We start from the raw sequence: 19,503 nt of genomic DNA on the forward strand, positions 1-19,503 counted from the left end.
AAAGTCCACGTTCCACCCTTTGCTACGAACTGTGTTGGAATTGTGTGGCTCGATCGTAGCACCACCATGTCCATTACGAGATATGTCCCTCTTATTGACCAATCAGATTCCACCTCTCATATCACTTGCACAGTCAAGACGATCTGATCGATAAACAAGATCTATATTTAGCAAAACGGGTCGTACCTCGCGAAATGCGTCAAATCACTTGAGAACCTTGATTAAAAACTTGAAAAGATTGTAAAGATGCTCTGCAAATCCTGCAGTCGACCGAAATCTGCAATCCATGTTGTTTACGAACCGGATATCTAGTTGGTTACGCGTTTTTTTGGACTATGCATCCCGTTAGACCAACTCCAGAATTACAGGCTTGTTCGACATGGGGAGAAACTGGATTTTTTTATTCAGTTAACTGCCTTGCCACCTGGAAGATGTTCATTAGTACATCTTCGGCCTTTAAAATGGTTTCATCTGTAAAATATATCAGCTTAATGAAACAAATATTATTATCTAGACTATGTGTTCCCTTTTCAGTATGTGTTTCATATTTAAAATGTGTTTATGTGTATAGCTTTGCTACAATTGGTTCTAGGGGGCACGGGTGGCCTATTGTCAGTCGTCTAAGGCGCTGCGATTCGCTGTGCAGAGTTGCGTTCCTTGGGCACGCCAGAAACCTATGATTGTGGGTTCCAATCCCGGTACGCCCCGATTATGTTTCTGAGTTTGTCAGCACCATACCCGTGCTCGTGGGTTCCACCGAAGTGATAAACGTCTAAGACCTGCATTACTTTGGGCTTTCCTCCCACATTTAGCTGACACGCCGTGATATAACTGGAATACTGTTAAAGCGGCGTTAAACCCAACTCACTCACTCACTACAACTGGTTCTATCATCAACAACAGTACAGTTTTGTCTGTGATACATGTTCCATATACAGTATCTGTTCTACATATATACATACGCAGTTGCCCAAATTTGACATGCGCACTATACACATCGTTCCGATGTTCTTACATACAACGTCCAATATACTTACTAAAACCTCCATTTCCGCTGTCACCAGAATACTCGCCTTATATAAAATTGGCTCAGCGATCAATCGATATCGCACCGTGCGTCAATGGTGAGGCAGTGTGTATCATAGACGATTGGTCAATGCATCCCGGCGGTAGCGCAGTAATACGACAGCGACAGTTTATTGGGTACACAATCGGATGCTACAGACTACAGACTAATGATGTAATGCACGGTATCCAAGTTACATCATACATACATGTGCAAATGGCTCTTGCAATAACAAGCACGTATCCAGCAGTATATAATTATTTGATGATATCATGCAAAGGGCAGCATTATTGCGTGGCCGATGGCAATTAAAACAGACACATGTTCGTTGTCGATATGTGATTTTATTGCAACTAATCGATCAGATCGGATCGATCAAGACGCCTGTTGGATGGAAGCTAGGGTGGAGAGACACAACACAGACACGATCTCGAGATACACATACATAATACACGAATACCGATACACAGGGCGTGCACGCTGAGCTCCACTGGGAAGTCAACAGTTATCTTCCCTTTGTGCCTTCAATGTAGTGACGTCATATCCGCTCTCAAATTTGAGAGGAATGAGTAAGTAACACGTAAATTACCCCGCTCATTCCACCGTATATTGAATGCTGGTCTAAAACGACAGAGCATGTCCTACTTTCCGCGAGTTCGAGCTCAGAGTGTTCGTTTGAAGGGCGGTTACTATTTTTTTTACCAGCCTCCAAACGAAAACTGCCTCTGTGTTCTGATGAAGAAAAAACGAACTATTCATACAAATTCTACTGGTTCTAAGCGTGGCCAGTTACTTACAACGGTTACATCTCTAAAACGGGCCTATTTAACATAAATGTCGCAATATTACGACAAAAGTAACAATGGCGTGAACCTAGTGGACGATGTCCAGCGACGTGATCCCGCCGGGTCAGAAGGTGTGTAGGACCCCTGTTTACACACGACTGACCACAGAAGCAGGACGACTGACCATGTACACCATTCGTGACTACTCGTGTCATTCCGGTACAAGCCGAATGGCTGGTTACGGAAAAGGGCGAGTGGTGACGAAAGCATGTAGACGTCTGCAATCGGTATTGACCATTCACAATCTGCCACGTGACTTGACTCAAAATGTACGTCTTCTGAAGTTTATTGATATTAGTATAATTTTGAAGTTCGTCGAACAGGAACACATGATTTTATTGAGGATGGCGACTTCTTAGGCAGTTCTTTCCCGCATCAAATCTCCTTATTGCCCTTTCATCGGCAGCTTTACAAGCAATGAAGTGGATTAGAAGTGAAGAAGCGATCTTGTATTCCCCCTTGCTGATCATGTCACAGAAGTATTTAGTGGTGCGTGTTCATGCTGCCGGGAGTTGTTTTCCTCGACATACAGAGCCTGACACAACAACTCCGGAACTATTACACCAGCCAGTATATCTACACGTGATTTTAACGTTTCCATAATGAGTATATTTTGCTTTACACAAACGATTCAAACATTACAAGACGATTAAAACAGCACATTCTGACAGTATTTTGAGAGCTAGCATCATAATAACATCGTATCAAGTTATACTATATATAGTTTGCTATTCATGTATGAACAGATATATGGCGCATTGGCATTTAGTCGCATGCATACACAACGAGCTTTTTTTCCAAAATATGCAACAACCCAGGCTGAGTTTACAGAGAAATTAGGAACAAGCCCGTCTGTTGCTGTTCGAACAGTCTGAATTATTTCGATCTGGTCGTGTTGCTTCGAGAATGGCACGACGCGCCTACAGAAGCTTCTACGCTAATGAGTAACATCGCTTCCTATCCATCATCCGCAGTGCACCTCGCTAACAATGTCAGCACTTGATGTTGTATTCACGAATAGATGGCACTAATGCACGTCTACAGATTTACCACCACAACTACTAAATACGTTCTCAGTGGGATAAAATCGTATAGAACCGACTGTTTTTCCTCTGATATTTATTAATGATGATATATATGTGTATATTTAACTTTGTTGCTAAAGTTCAGATCATCATTTGTGGTTATATTTAAAAATAACTCTGACTTACTCATTTACATAACATAAAGGCTATTCGTATGTATTTATGATAAAACGGATATAAATACATTGTCCTTTCTATATATTTTTTAGATTTAAACATTTGTGTAAACGTAGATATTGTTCACAACGATTGTGTTTCTCAAATATGATCTCTTTAACTGGAGAATTAAATTTGAGTCATTCACAACCCATGGCAAAATTATTTCTTGGCAATACCAACAGTAGACAGCCTACACGAGAGCGCCCTCTGGCGTCGACTAGGTTGACAATACAGTGTATAAGGATCACTTCTAGGATGTGAAAGAAAGATGGGATGGCAGAGAATAAGCTGCCACTCTAGATAACGATGGTCCTTGATGCGGACCCAATATACATACACACCAGACACCGTTCACGAACACACGTCGCCATATGACGTCACACCAGTCAAATGAGAAATCAGTCACGTGATTGCGGTTTGAATACCATAGTGACGGTTGACCAATGAAATTCGGACACGCCATAGAATGTCGTTGGAGGTATGTATCTGACTTTAATCAAACATTTACACGTGAATGATTTCTTGTTTGAGTTACGTCATCTTATGCTTGAGTTAAGTTGGATTTTGTACCCCTTGAAAGTTTTAACATGCCACTAACTTCACTCATTGTCTGCATAAATAGATTTCTCCACTTAAGACATTTGTTTTATAACCGACCAATGATGCATAAGATGATGTCACGTGACTATCACGTGGTGTAACGCGTCTTAAACACCAACGAACAGTCAAAATGAAAACAATACATGTATACACACATCTCCCGTAACGAAATGCAAGAAATATACACATTAATCTCTGTAAGATTAATAAATAATAGGTACCGATCAACTAACAACACGGTGACCGTAACAATACGTTACGTGTATAACAAGCAGGTTTGCCGTAACAGTAACGTGTCGGTAAGTAACAGGTATTATCACATACCATTGCTCTACATCCTGAGTAACCATGACTACAAGACATAACTGGAACCACTACACAGCATATGTACACATAATATATGGAACTAAACGGGAGTTCTGCATAGAATACTTCGGACCCCAATCTATAGTCTCCCTAAAGTCTTATCATGCCGGCACGTGTGCAGCCAATGAAGCAAGTTCACACACAAGCGCGTGGGGTGAGTGATGAGGTGGGAGGGTGGGAGTGTTTGGACAGAGGGTTAAAGGTGTAAGGGGTAGGTTAAATATAGAGTCTGTGGGGGTGGGTGCGTAGGGGGTGGGGTGGGGTTTACACTCGCGTGAATAGTGGGAGGATGTGGGAGGTATTTCACATCTAATCTTAACATGCAAAATCGAGTTCTATGACAATATATGATTAAAGATGTCTTTCTTACAATGGTTTACAAACATTCTCTGTGAGAGAATCATATTAGTGGTTACGACCCCTGTCGATAATTAACTACCAAAGCGTATGGGAACACGTGTGCGCTTACCGGTAATTGGGCGATAAGGGAGAGTCGAGCACACTGGCTCTGTCGGTTTAGGAGGTAGCGCTTCAGTAATATACTGGCATACTGAGGGAAGTTTGACTTAACTAGGGCGGCAGGGGCAAATTAGTTGGATATGGAGCAGCTTGGTCTAGCCTGCCACGACGCACTTCTCAGATTCACATTTCGGGCATGGAGTCGGGAATATATTTCAGATATATTTGAATATATATTTTATATATTAGCACCCTTAACTAAAATATGTTCACTCTTAAAGGGAGGGCAATATACCAGCGAGAACATATGTGCAGGTGTGCATCTGTTGTTTATGAATACCATGTATAATATATGAGTCAGATATAACACTATAGTGTATTCATATTCAATAATGATGAGTATTGTTATGTGAATACAATGTTGTTTTCGTTCAAAAGTAAAAAGGGACATATAAGAGTAAGACTGATGTAACTGCTTGGAGAGGGGAACATTGGCATGTCTACTCTGGGGTGGGACCTGGGGGTAGACTGAGAGGCTTTGGGGGTAAGGGTGGGGCTGATGCGGTAGGACGGGGTACCTTGTGATATGGTGATGCACTTCACAACCAGCATTGTTACGTCTGTGATTTTTATTAGGTTAGTTACAACAGTTTACCGTTACAAGTATGACCTAGTGACTGAGAGGAAACATCGAATACATAGAAGCTACATGTACACTTAGTGCACAGTAAACTACATGGCTAGATACCCACAAGCGATATTTAGGGATCCACATTTTTGCCATTTTTAACATTACTGATCTCGGTGTTAAACCATACACTTTAATAACATGCATAAGAGTCTTCCGTGTCTTATGATTCGACTATATCTTAAAAATAACCAAAATATGAATCCAAAAATATTTTCTACTTGCAGGATAATGTTATAATTCACCGTGAACGTAAAATGAATATATCTATCAATATCTATCAATATCTATTATCAATAATATCAAGAACATAAGGAGGAAAGTCCGTTATTGGTTTCCAGTAATCCTTATTCTATATTCATTAACATTGGTGATGACTGCAGAACCGAGGCCGTCACAAGACAGGCAGGGACATATGGGACATCTATTTGAAACACGTTAAACTATGTACTACAACACAAAGCATTCATTGTTATAAGAAATCCTGTAGAGTTTCTATATGAAGTCACGTCATACAGACGTGTTGATGGAGACTTGATGTCCCTCTATCATACACAGGGTCAAGCCATCTCGAATCATACGTATTATTCTAACGTATTATTCCCATAAAACAGAACAAACTTAAACCTTTCCCAGTCGGACACAAGGCCGTAGTGTCTTCGCGCCATGCTAACATACTTAGTCGCTCACGCAAATCTCACGTAACAGAGTTACATTCCCACAAAACTAAATGACTAATTCCATTCTGAAAGCTTTTTTTCAATAATGACGTCATACTTAGTCCTAATCAGCTTTTCCGTAAACCATTTCCCGTTTTAACATTTTACAAAGCAATATCTACCATGTATTTCAAACATTATGAGATCAAATACACATATTACCTGGATACCATCTCATTGGTGAAACAACATCTAACATGACGAGGGCATACGAAGCACCCATATTGGCCTTAGCCTCATACCCAGCAGTCATGCATTAATATCATTTACCCAGTCCACAGTTGAATATCCTTTACTCGGATCGTTGTACCATATCCTTGATTCGGTCACAGTATCATATCTTTTACTCACTTCCTGATTTCATTTCGTAGTGGCATATCCTTTACTTCGGTAATAGTAGCGTATCCATTGCCCCATCAATAGAAGCATACACGTACTCTGTCCGTAGTGGCATATCCTTTGTTCCAGCAATAGCAGCATATTCAGCACTCATTTCCTAGTAAAATATCCACATTGGACACACAACTCATTCACGAAGATATATTTTATACACAACTTATTCCATTTAACTATCCTTTCTTTTAATTGAAACCACGTTCTTCATGGAACCTTTTTCGAAAGCAGATCTTACTGTGCTATGCAAGGATAAGCTATCTTTAAGAAGGTGGCTAAAGTTGGTTAGTACTACGCCCCCAAGGCTCGAACTCAGACACTGAATGGCTCCAGATGACCATGGAAGCATTGGTGTTAAGTGTCGATGGATTTACAACCACAAGATCTTGGAAGAGTGGATACAATGTTCTACACATCATATACAGCAATGCATGTCACGGATTGTTTGATACATGCATATTTCAAATCGATATCACTGTTCACGTGCAGGTGGTACTGTGACAATACCGATTAATGTTGTTATATATACATGTCAATAACACATAGTTGATTAGCGTTTTACAACCGCGTGTAGCGTAACGGATCCATGAAATATTCATTGGGATGCACCTTGGTTTATGCGACATTCTCCGCGAGGAACTGAGACTTGGCTTGTAGATGATTGTCACCATTTGATCGTAATGTTCAACAATGTAGTTGTGGCATAATAAAAACGTGCTATACCACTATGCACAACACAGGAAATGATGCCGCCAATGAACACGATTCATATCAAGATCAACCTATTCCCCAAAGAGATTCTTCCGAATCGATATCCATTAAAGATGATTAGAGGACATGATGATGATCTGTGTCAATATATTCGTCAGGTCACACAAGGACGATGTGCAGGATCACATACACACATTGTTCATCTTTCACGTTCATGGTCTTGATTGTTCTTTGAGATCATTGATGCAAACACATGCGTTTGTCAGGAACTCATTAGAGACTTAATAAAGGAATAGATAGCACAAACAAACACACAGAGCAGCATTACTTTAAGAAGAGTCCTTTGTCCAGAAGCGTTATTACTAATGAGCTAAGAGAAGAGAAATGCTCTCTTCTACTCGTAAATGTAGCTTACCTGCCCCCGGAAGTTCATGTAAGGAAGTCAGTTCTCCACACGCCAATTACTGAGCTCTTCAATCGCTAGAGGTGCCTGTTTTGGTTATATTCTACACACGAACCGTTGCAGATGCCTGAAAGCGCATCTTGACTCCATATTGAAAAATTGCCAATTCTTTTATCAGGACCTTATTTAAAGTTCTTGTTGCACATTGGACCGGCTCAGTGTCCATTCTAAGCTTCCTGTACACCAACCTTCGTGTGACAGATGCCTTCTGGCAGGGGGACCTGTATCTACATTATCAATGTCACAACATACAGAAATGTACATTAAACTTCATAATCTAATCTCTTTAAGAATATACTCCACGTTACTATACAAATACATCAACATTCCTGATCAAATCTAATCCATGATCGCTTATCACAGTGTTGCCATCTGAACGGTAATCACATGTACCACACCTATATATCATAACTTGAACATTGACAGCATTGACATGCTTCCAAAAATATCACCTATCCCTGAGCCTTACACCTACCTGATTAGCCATTGCAGCAGCAGGATCTCTCACGTTTATAACAACAAAGTCCGTCACATTCCCACACATCTAGAGCCCTCGTTATACTGCTGCACCTGGCTCAAAACTGCTTTCACACTGGTTTTCCAAAGGTTTGCAATTTTACACATTGGATACAATAGGACGTTCATAAAAACGTCTTGAAATATGCCTGTTTCGATAATTCATGTATAGATGGTATTGACACATTCAGTACATATGTATCATCATTTTGTAAACTAACATAAACTAAATGCGACTAGTCGAAAAATCATAATCGCTAAAAAAAGGTTAATATCAGATTCCATGATTATTACTGTGATCCAACAAGTTGGGCACCACTGATTTGCTTTGCACGGAGTCATGCCTGTAGAAATTTGCGCAAAAATGACACTTCTCATATTCTACTGGCCAAATGTGTTGGGGGAAACAGTCATGCCGCTTGACCTTATAACTTTGGTTCTGAGGTAACTAAAACCAACACAGGTATATTAGATACGGTAACATCAATACGTTGTGAATACGCATTAGCCTTCAGGTGATCAATACGGATGAACGGTGCTTCTAATGGGGTGTTTCCACGTCTATAAATGAGTCTATTATATGCTCTTGGTAGGAATGTGTCCGTGTGTGACGTAATCAGCTTTATTTCGCGTTATAACGAAAAGTTGAAGGAACCAGAATGACAGATTCAGCAGCCTGAAATAAGCTCTGTGATGAAAAGCACTAGCGCCCTCTGGTGGTGTACCCCAAGGGAGTTAACCCCGTATCGACTACATCTACTATGATTGCATCTGGGTAGGACTGGATACGGCATGGCGTCCATCTACTACACTGGACATTCGGTTTACTTGTATCCATGTTAGCTGCTTACAAAAGGCCTTGACCTTGTCAACAGATGTGCCGGTCATTTCCTCATTCCCGTAGTTTCTGATAGATCCGAGGAATGACAAACGTTGCTATGGCAATTGTGAAATACGTGGGAAGATGAGGTATGACAGCTGGTCCCATATTACATAGCGATTCCCCACAGTGACAATACCGGAAGCGAACACCCCTCGTTCCACTGCGGGCGATGCACCCGGGTTTACCCATCGACCCACACTGGCGGATTATACGGACTTCATCCGGTACTGAAAACAAAACGTACCTTGTCAATATCAACATCACATCATTATCTCTAAGATCAAAGTTTCAAGATTGTTTAATCCATAATTATTATGATGAATACATTACCCGACAATTAATAACGCGTGAAATTATTAAAAGGTATCTTGTAAACATAGATTCATCGACAAGAGCCAATCACTACATATGATAAAAATGTCGTGCCGAAAAGAGAACGGGAAACAGTCTAAACGAAAGCGAAAGCAAAAACGATTGGCCATTTTGCTCCCCTCCCTCCTTATTCCGAGTGAAGCAATTTGCGTCTCTTGTACTTACAGACAGAGACGATTTCCGTTATTCTAAACTTAATCGAAGTACAGTCAAACTGACACAACATTATCTATAACACCTAAACCCATCTCGGTGTTAACTTCAACGTGGTCATACATAGCTGGATGACAGTCTTTAATTATACCAGCACTAAGAATCATTTCGAACTTATAGTTTTAAAAGTGTATTGGCTTTCGTTGTTTCAACAAAACCCAACATGTACCAAACGGTCAACTTAAGAATGAGTGCTATTGACATCTCAAGATATACGCTGTTGGGAAGCGATCAAACAAGGGCAGTCTGGAGGAAATTATTGATTTGTACTCCCTTGATTTGTCAAGTAGTTCGTTTAGAAAGGGAGATAATTCTGTTTACTCACGTTCTTGGACCATTTTGCGGCAGACGGTGTACGTCTTGTTACCCTCAAGGAAATCACACCTCTGCTTGTACAAATACTGTTTTTCTTCCGGCAAGTTCCGACAATCATCGCCGTGAAGATAGGAATTACAGATGAAACACTCGATGGCGAGTCCTGAAACAGAAACAAACACCGTCAGGTGGCGCTGACCCGGCTGAGAATGTAAAGTCGTGGACCATTTTGGCAATATCCCCTGCATGATCTGCACGTGCACTTTTGCTCAGCACGTGCAACGTCTGGTATTTCCGCCTGGTGAGGACTGAAGGCACCACAACATAATAGAGAACTCCCAAGGCTGCTGACATTTCGGCTCAGAGTGTTTAGTTCAAGCATTATGTTTTGGGCTTTCAATGTATAACGAGATGGTAATACTTACACTGAAATGTGTTGGAAAAGATTGTATACAATTCTGAGATTATACAGTAAAATGTTGTTACTACAGACGACTACTTTCTTGGAGCGTCTTCTTGTATTTTGAAGGTTTTCAAGATTCGATACTCCGGAAATTTGTTCATCTGGTCGATTTCTTTTGGAACGGTACCACCTGAAATAACGTCTCTTTATTTTAAATTATTGGCTAAGAGTCGAAAATATTAACGTTTGTGGATATGCAACGAAAAATCAAAGGCCAATGACCCAAGGTATAAGCTCCCAAGGATCCCGAGTGGAGAAATATAATTGATAGAGTCTGTGCACGAGATTCTGTCGTTTGTCCCAGTTCGGTGACAGCGTCAAGCAACTCTCACATCATATACCTACACAATAACCAAACCAGTAGCATGTTCATGGTGTAAACCATGGTGACACTCAACCATATAGCCGTCTACCTAACATCCCTACAACCTTCATGCAAAGCATTCACTCTGTAAGAAAGACCTTATAACCACCGAGCATTTCCCAAGCTTTACCAACTGTGCCTGAAAACAAAACGGTAATACAAGCAGAGTTGACTTAACGTTTGGAGTCGACCTGAAGAAAGCAATCACCATAAGTCATTATCTTAAACAGGCATTTGAGAAAATTGGGTCAGTGTGAAGATCCACGTCGCATTATCGATCCCTGTCAGCAAGATATCCTCTCCCCAATTGGGCCCTGGTCCGGCTTGGCGTGGTCCGGTTTGGAGCACGGAATGGAAGAGAACCTTGGCGTCGTGACGTCACGAGGAGACGGAGGGAGTGGCACGCAATATCATTCATTAAGTTAATGCCCCAATCCAATCAGTTTGCGGTTATACACGGTCCTCTGTAGCATCAGTATTGAGTTCCAATGAAACAGTCGCGCCTGATAATGGATTTTGGTTTGTGAAGACAAGATGAAAAGAGTTGGCAAATATTTCAATTGGTGAGCTTTATTGCGTAAGGGGAACTGCAGTGTTGTGTGTGCAGAGAATCGTTAGATCGATATCTGTCTGCATTAGCGAAAACAGTCATATTTCTTATAATAATACTGAATAACAAAGGCTCAACAACAGACGAAAACCAATATAATCGTGGCGTCGTATGTTCAACTGGAGAGAACCCGAGACTGATTGTTGATGTGACTGAAACTAGAATTGGTATCAGCTTTACGAGTCGTTGTAGATCAAGCCTCTTTTCTAAAAACAGACATGAATGAAGTAACGATTATTATAGGCTATAGGTGTTGACAAACCAATTAATATATATATATATATATATATATATATGATTTCATAACGTTCATGTTATGTGAAGCCAGAAAACATGGTGGTGAACCTTGTTCTTTTCGAACTTGACTTATTTCATTTTAGAGAAGTTAGAATGACAGTGCATAAGACCAAACACACTCTGGATATTACTCTAGAAGGCGTTTAGAAGTTGGTGGTTCACAAAAACCACAAATACGAAGTTTGGACACAACCTGTTGTACCTTCGCCAGGTCCTAGCCATACCAACTATATATATAGAGGTTTTGGTGTCTACATTTCACAACTATTTGGGTAGAATCTAGCATGCTCTTTCTACGACTATTTCAAAGAGAGGCTTGCGACTCTTGCTCAAAAGTTGTTTGATCAAAGTTGCATGATTCAAGCTGTATATAGATAATTTGTCATCAGGACATACTCCCATAAACATTGTGTTCCCTGGATATGCTGGCTGCCCTCAAAACTGTATCGTGAAAAAATATAATAGTTCGGTTTGATTTAAAGCAGTGTCCGAAAAACGACCCTTTCTCCCTGTCTCAAATAAATCTCCCCTCCCCGCTGAATATTAAGTGATCGGTCCAAAAATAGCAAACGCACATAGACATGCAACAAAGCAGAAACACTTTGAAAATAATCAGCAGAGCAAAACTAACACGATAATGAAATTCTGCTGTCACCACAAATACCAGCACTGAATGATGAATTCATGCAATATGTAAACGTTTTCCAAACAGATGAATTGTAACATAACTGCTGTTGTATTCCTACACCAATATTTGCTCATCATGTGTGCACAGTGTAGTAATCCATTGTCTATTATTGACGTGATAGTACCGGGTCGACACAGGGATTCATAAACCACAGATGATAATACCCTCCAGAAATACTCTTCAAAGTAGCGTTTATACCGTCCCCCTATCGGTCACGTCTGTGTTTCCCTCTACGTTACGTCTAACCGCCGTGACACAACAGAAATACCCTTCAAAGTGGCGGTCAACCCCGACTCACTCGGTCAGTCGCATGTGCACCTACATCAAGATCAGAGTCGCATGTAACAACCACGGCATGTGATTCGTATATGCGATAGCATTATGACATTAGCTACAGAATTCTCGTCATTCGGGGCAGGCTGACACCGTGCTGCCAGTTCCTCAGACTCTGGGGGATCAAATAACAAGAAAAGGGCAATAGAACGACTCGGCATCAATAGCTCATCTCGCTAAGGACTGAACAAAGCCTCCACTGTATGGGGTTCTCCAAGTACCTCATTGTATACAATTTGAATATCATATACATTCAAAACCGCATTCACAACCTGATTTATGTCTGACTTGAGTGTCTCCGAAGAATCGTGGAGTTAAATCGTAAACATGTTCTTGTAGAAGCTTTCTTGTATTCATAACCGTCATGAATAAATTCTCTATAGTCGGTAGAACGTATTGATTTGTCTGTGCCTTTTATCTCTGCAAGCTCTGCACCTCCACACACCCTTTCACCTCCCCCCTCCCCTCTGCCAACCTCATCCTCGCCCACCGCCTTTCACCCCCGCTCCAGTCCCTATGCCCCCTGCCCCCAACCGACTGTCACCCATAGCCACCCTTCCAACCCTACCCTTCACCTCATGCCTTCCACACTATCCCCTCCTTCCACCCTAACCCTTCACGCCGACCTCCCAATCAGTCCATCCTAACCCCTCCTGCCACACCCACTCATCCAGCCGGCCTCCCAATCCTTCCACCATAACCCCTCCTGCCACCCCCACACATCCTTCCATCCTCCCAATCCTTCCACCCTAACCCTTCCCGCCGACCTCCCAATCAGTCCGTCCTAACCCCTCCTGCCACCTCCACTCATCTTGTCACCCTCCCCATCCTACCACCATAACCCCTCCTGCCACCCCCACTCATCCAGCCACCCTCCCACCATTACCCCTCCTACCACCCCAACACATCCCTCCATCCTCCCTATCCTTCCACCATAACCCCTCCTGCCACGCCCACACATCCTTCCATCCTTCCACCATTACCCCTCCTGCCACCCCAATACATCCCTCCATCCTCCCCATCCTTCCACCATAACCCCTCCTGTCACACCCACTCATCCAGCCACCATTACCCCTCCTACCACCCCCACACATCCTTCCATCCTTCCACCATTACCCCTCCTACCACCCCGACACATCCTTCCATCCTTCCACCATTACCCCTCCTACCACCCCAACACATCCTTCCATCCTTCCACCATTACCCCTCCTACCACACCAACACATCCTTCCATCCTCCCAATCCTTCCACCATTACCCCTCCTGCCACACCCACTCATCCTTCCATCCTACCACCTCAACCCCTCCTGCCACCCCTACACATCCTTCCATCCTCCCCATCCTACCACCATAACCCCTCCTGTCACACCCACTCATCCTTCCACCATTACCCCTCCTACCACCCCGACACATCCTTCCATCCTTCCACCATTACCCCTCCTGCCACCCCCACACATCCCTCCATCCTTCCCATCCTTCCACCATAACCCCTCCTGCCACACCCACTCATCCTTCCACCATTACCCCTCCTGCCACCCCTACACATCCTTCCCATCCTACCACCATAACCCCTCCTGCCACACCCACTCATCCAGCCACCCTCCCCATCCTACCACCATAACCCCTCCTGCTACACCCACTCATCCAGCCACCCTCCCCATCCTACCACCATAACCCCTTCTCCCACACCCACTCATCTCTCCACCCTCCCCATCCTACCACCATTACCCCTCCCGCCACCCCCACACATCCTTCCATCCTTCCACCATTACCCCTCCTACCACCCCAACACATCCTTCCATCCTTCCACCATTACCCCTCCTACCACCCCAACACATCCTTCCATCCTTCCACCATTACCCCTCCTTCCACCCCAACACATCCTTCCACCATTACCCCTCCTACCACCCCAACACATCCTTCCATCCTCCCCATCCTTCCACCATAACCCCTCCTGTGTGTACGACGTATCTACATGCCCCTAAATTGCAAATGAATTAAGTTAGTATCCTCTCACAACACTGCTCTGCTGCATTCAGTATTAATAGAATAATCCGCGCAGTTAGAAGATAAATGTGAGGCAACAAAAATATTTTATGAATTTGCCATTAAATTCATGATCACATTGCATCAAAAAGTAAAACAGAAATGTTTTGTCAGTCGGTGTACAGAAGAGAGAAACTAGCCCTACCAGTGTATTACACATGCACAAAGGCACTCGACATGCTCGTGTTCGCCGATAAGTCTAAACTCGGAGGCTGAGTCCACTCAATCAGACTGTGGGTACTGGCTTTGGGCTTGTTTCGATAGCAAACAAGGGGATAATTAGATTGGGAGTGATTTGTAAACAAATGCATTCATCTTTGCCAGATGAAACAGGATCAGCATGCTGTGGCTGAGAAGCTGGGAGCATCAGGGGACATGCAGACAGGCCACTTCTGTGTGGAATAGACGCAGGGTTTCGCCTTCTCTTGGAGAAACGGTTCATCCATATGCAAGACAGACATCACATGCATCGTGATGAACGTGTCGTGCAGGTGTTGGGAGTCTGAACCATGTGGTCTCATGTGTCTGTGTACCATCTTCCTAACAATTACCCAAAGTACTGTCTTGCGTTCGGAATGAACAGATGATTCCTTAATATCGGTCGTAGTTCATGTGTTCAATAATTTGCCTAATACTTCACAAAATGCTCGTTATGTCATCATTCAGCGTTCTTTCCTCGTAATGAGGCAATACACCTGTACCGTCCACTAGTCCCAGACTTCTTGTTTCATACTGAAATCTAGTTATGTAATATTTAAACCACTGGACCCTGTAGACTGGCTGTACTTGGATTTGGCTACGAATCGCTCTGTTAATTGTATATTTACGTGAGACGGCATTCAGGTATTCAGCTGACAGACCCAATGTCAAGTTTCATGAGTCTAGTATGTAATATGTGGTAGCGTATTTAATGTTCTCAAAGTACATAGAAGCATATATAAGAACTGTTCGTAATGCCAGCCATGTAAAGTACACTGTCATGTTACTGTAGAAAACATCATTGAATCATGTATTATTATTACCTTGCTTCTGTAGAAAACACCTTTGAATCATGTATTAAATACAACCATAATTCTGTAGAAAACACCCTTGAATCACGTATTAAATATATGTTCTATCATACTTCTCTGGAAGCTTTTTTAAATCATGTAATATAATCACCATCCTTCTGTGGAAAATATCTTTGAACCATGTATTCATTACTGCCATGCCTCCGTGGAAAACACCCTTGAACATGTTGAATCATGTATGAAATACTACTTAGTTACTGAAAAAACCCATATTTGAACAATGGATTAATGTGGAAAACACATTTACAACATGTTTACAAAACGGTTATGTTTCTTAATGATATACATGTACCTTTAAACCGTGGATTAAACACTGATAGCTTCCTGTAGGAAGACATTAGGCGACAATTCCACGACATCACATGCCCCACAAGTGTTAGGGGGACTCTTGGGCGCGATAAGCTATTAAGTGAACCATCAGTGTGTCTTAGTGTATATCTCTGTTCAGAGAAGATACGATGCACTACACTCGAAACTAAGATAAGGAAGTTACCCATCGGGTCCAAACTGAAAGGAAACCCGAATGCACCTTTCTGATAAACATACATTCCAGCCTTGTCATGTCTTTGAACATCTTGCATCGACATAGCCGGTGCATTCATTAACGTGGACAATGATGCAATGGTATGGGCTGTTCTAACCTAAAGTAACATGGTGCAAATTAGGAATTATATCGCTTCCTGCAAATTGTTAAAAAATCACCTAGCCACAGAAACAAAATGTACATAAAATAACATCAGGAGTTGATATGTAGGGGGGATATGTCATCTCCTGATGACTCTTGTTGTCTGGTACAACTCGGGAAAGGAGCTTCGCTGGAGATTTATACCCCACGTTAGGCTCATTGCCATTTGATAACTTCAGTTCAGTGAAGAAGAAAATAATTCTGTTCAGCATTTTTCAAATCCCAAATCATTAAAAGGTACCATTAGTTCACCACAAGACAGATCTGTTATAGCAAGTTTCATCGAGACATATTCAACAGTTTTGGAGTTCTGCACCGGAAACAAGCACTACCCTATTTTCCGTAAAGTCCTACTTGTCGTCATGAAAACATAAAACAATATAAAATAATATACATTTCAAATCATCATAAGGCACAAGTTCACCACTAGACTGATCTGTTATAGCAAGTTTCATCGAGAAATATTCGACAGGCACTTTCCTCATTTTCAGTATAAGTCCAACTTGTCATGGAAACATGAAAAATATATAAAATAAACATCCCAAATCATCAAAAGGCACCAGTACCCCACTCGACTGATCAACACAGAAATCAACAAGAAAAATTTATCGGTTTGGGAGGCTGACAGACGGACGGACACGTACAATAAAACACTTCTTATATTGGTGTTCCGTGACTATCTTGACGTTGATCTGAATAATGGATGAACGAGGCCACCGTGAAGGGAACGCCCAATTGGCAACCTGTGCAACGAAGTATTGTGTAGTTGACATGTTTTACAAGAACATTAATGTTCATAGCAAGAGAAAATGGTCAGTCGTGGTGATTCTGCAGCAGAAATTTTCAATGAAGTTTCAAATGATCCAACATGGTCCAGTTAGACTTAAAATACTGACAAGCGGCATTATCGCTCTTCAAGGTTTCTGACAGAAGACACTCCAGGCGTACAAAGACCCTGTTGACAATAGTCAACACGGAACGCTCGGTATGCTGGGAAACCTGATGAAGACCCTACTGCATCATGGGACGGATCTGATTGATCGCCTGCTCCCCTTCGACCAGCCGACCAGTTTGAATGATACATCTCTCGATCTAACCCCGGCGAAGTCTGCCACGTGATTGCTGACTTCACCTCCACAGTGGTGCAATCATCACGTGACTTCAATCATCAGTTACCCAGTGTCACTGCACTCGGTCCTACAGAAATTGCCCATTAAGCATGTTTTCCAATGACCCATTGACTCTGCCAGAACGATTTAATGCTAGCCCGTCTATAAAGCACTGATGTGTTCACTCCATGTGTGGTTATTCTGTACCAAAGTACTGCATGTATAGCTACTGGTGAAGCTGTTTGAAACTTTCCTTTTATGTTGAATCATTTGATGCTGCATTCCCTACAGTTTCTTTTCCGCACGCATGTCTCATAGACAGTAGACACTTTAGACCTAAAAATCACGTTTTGATTCGTGCAAGGTATCCCGATACCTGTGTCCTTAAACGAAATTATATGCAAGTCACTTATTAGAATGACTACATCAATGTCCTTTTATCCATACGAGGATGTTCTCTAAATACCAGCCAGTAACACTTTAAACACTTGAAATAGCAGCCTAGCTTTTAGGTAGTGTTGCTGAATGAGCAATCAATGCGGACATCCGGGGCTTTATTGATATCTCCACAGCCGACACTTTACATCTTAACATGCATGAGTAATCCCCAGTATCCCAAATCATTACTTACAGAAAAAAGAACATGTTGAGCCGGTGGGGTGGTGGTGGATGTGGTGCCTGGCCAACTCTCCACCATCCGGTGTCATCCTCAATATATGGGGTCAGTGTTGGAATCTTGTTCTTTGTTCCAGGGGCTGGATGTGCAAATTGGTTTAAGGATCGAATACGTATATTACCTGAAGGTTTTGTGTGTGTTAGAGTTAGAAGTGATCCATCCATACAACTGTGATCATTAAGCGCCTACATTGCACTCGGTAACAGTGACAGGTGTGCCATTCAATGAGTGTGGTACCATGTCAATTATGTTGCGATATCCAGTGATTGTGTGTGGGTGTTTATGTGTGAGTGTGTATGTGTTGAGGGCAATTTAAATGAGATTCAACGTCAACTGTAGAGGATTGAATGTCATCCCAGTGTGAGGGATTGAATGTCAGTAGGATGTGTGTGAGTCAATGTCCGTCAACTGTGTGGATTCAATGTCAATCCACTCTTATCAAGTAATACACATATGAATATTAATACACAAAGTTCATTGTCAATGCCAATCGTCTCATCACGTCACCAACGTCCACCAACAGACCCGAGTTTCAAATAGACGCTGTACCTCCAATAGACGCTGGTAGACCAATAGACCCGTGATTCAAATAGTCACTGGTTCGCCAAATGACCCGAGATTCCAATAGAGTTCCCCAATAGACCATGTACCTCCAATAGACCTGAGATTCCAATAGAGTACATCAATAGACGCCGCACCTCCCATCGACCCGAGTTCTCAATAGAGTACATCAATAGACGCCGCACCTCCCATCGACCCGAGTTCCCAATAGACTACTTCAATAGACTCCGAACCTCCCATCGACCCGAGTTCCCAATAGAGAACATCAATAGACGCCGCATCTCCCATCGACCCGAGTTCCCAATAGAGTACCTCAATAGACGCCACACCTCTCATCGACCCGAGCTCCCAATAGAGTACATCAATAGACTCCGAACCTCCCATCGACTCGAGTTCTCAATAGAGTACCCCATTAGACGCCGCATCTCCCATCGACTCGAGGTCCCAATAGAGTACCCCATTAGACGCCGCAGCTCCCTTCGACCCGAGTACCCAATAGAGTACATCAATAGACGCCGCACCTCCCATCGACCCGAGTTCTCAATAGAGTACATCAATAGACGCCGCACCTCCCATCGACCCGAGTTCCCAATAGAGTACCCCATTAGACGCCGCACCTCCCATCGACCCGAGTTCTCAATAGAGTACATCAATAGACACCGCACCTCCCATCGACCCGAGTTCTCAATAGAGTACCCCCATTAGACGCCGCACCTCCCATCGACCCGAGTTCTCAATAGAGTACCCCA

General features: G+C 42.5%; 1 protein-coding gene across 1 annotated transcript in view; it reads right to left on the reverse strand.

Annotated features, from left to right (window-relative positions):
- Nucleotides 1-1,399: 1,399 nt before the first annotated feature.
- Nucleotides 1,400-19,503, reverse strand: part of LOC139468106 (UPAR/Ly6 domain-containing protein crok-like) — a 31,721-nt gene continuing 13,617 nt past the window's right edge. The window contains exons 2-3 of the mRNA XM_071249840.1: nt 9,864-10,016; nt 1,400-9,180 (exon numbers count right to left, since the gene is read on the reverse strand). Of these exons, the coding sequence (XP_071105941.1) occupies nt 8,963-9,180; nt 9,864-10,016 (371 nt within the window). The 3' untranslated portion in view covers nt 1,400-8,962. The remainder of the gene's footprint in view (nt 9,181-9,863; nt 10,017-19,503) is intronic.

Source organism: Haliotis cracherodii, unplaced genomic scaffold, assembly GCF_022045235.1.
Source record: "Haliotis cracherodii isolate W230 unplaced genomic scaffold, xgHalCrac1.p SCAF_2, whole genome shotgun sequence".
NCBI classification, from domain to species: Eukaryota; Metazoa; Mollusca; class Gastropoda; order Lepetellida; family Haliotidae; genus Haliotis; species Haliotis cracherodii.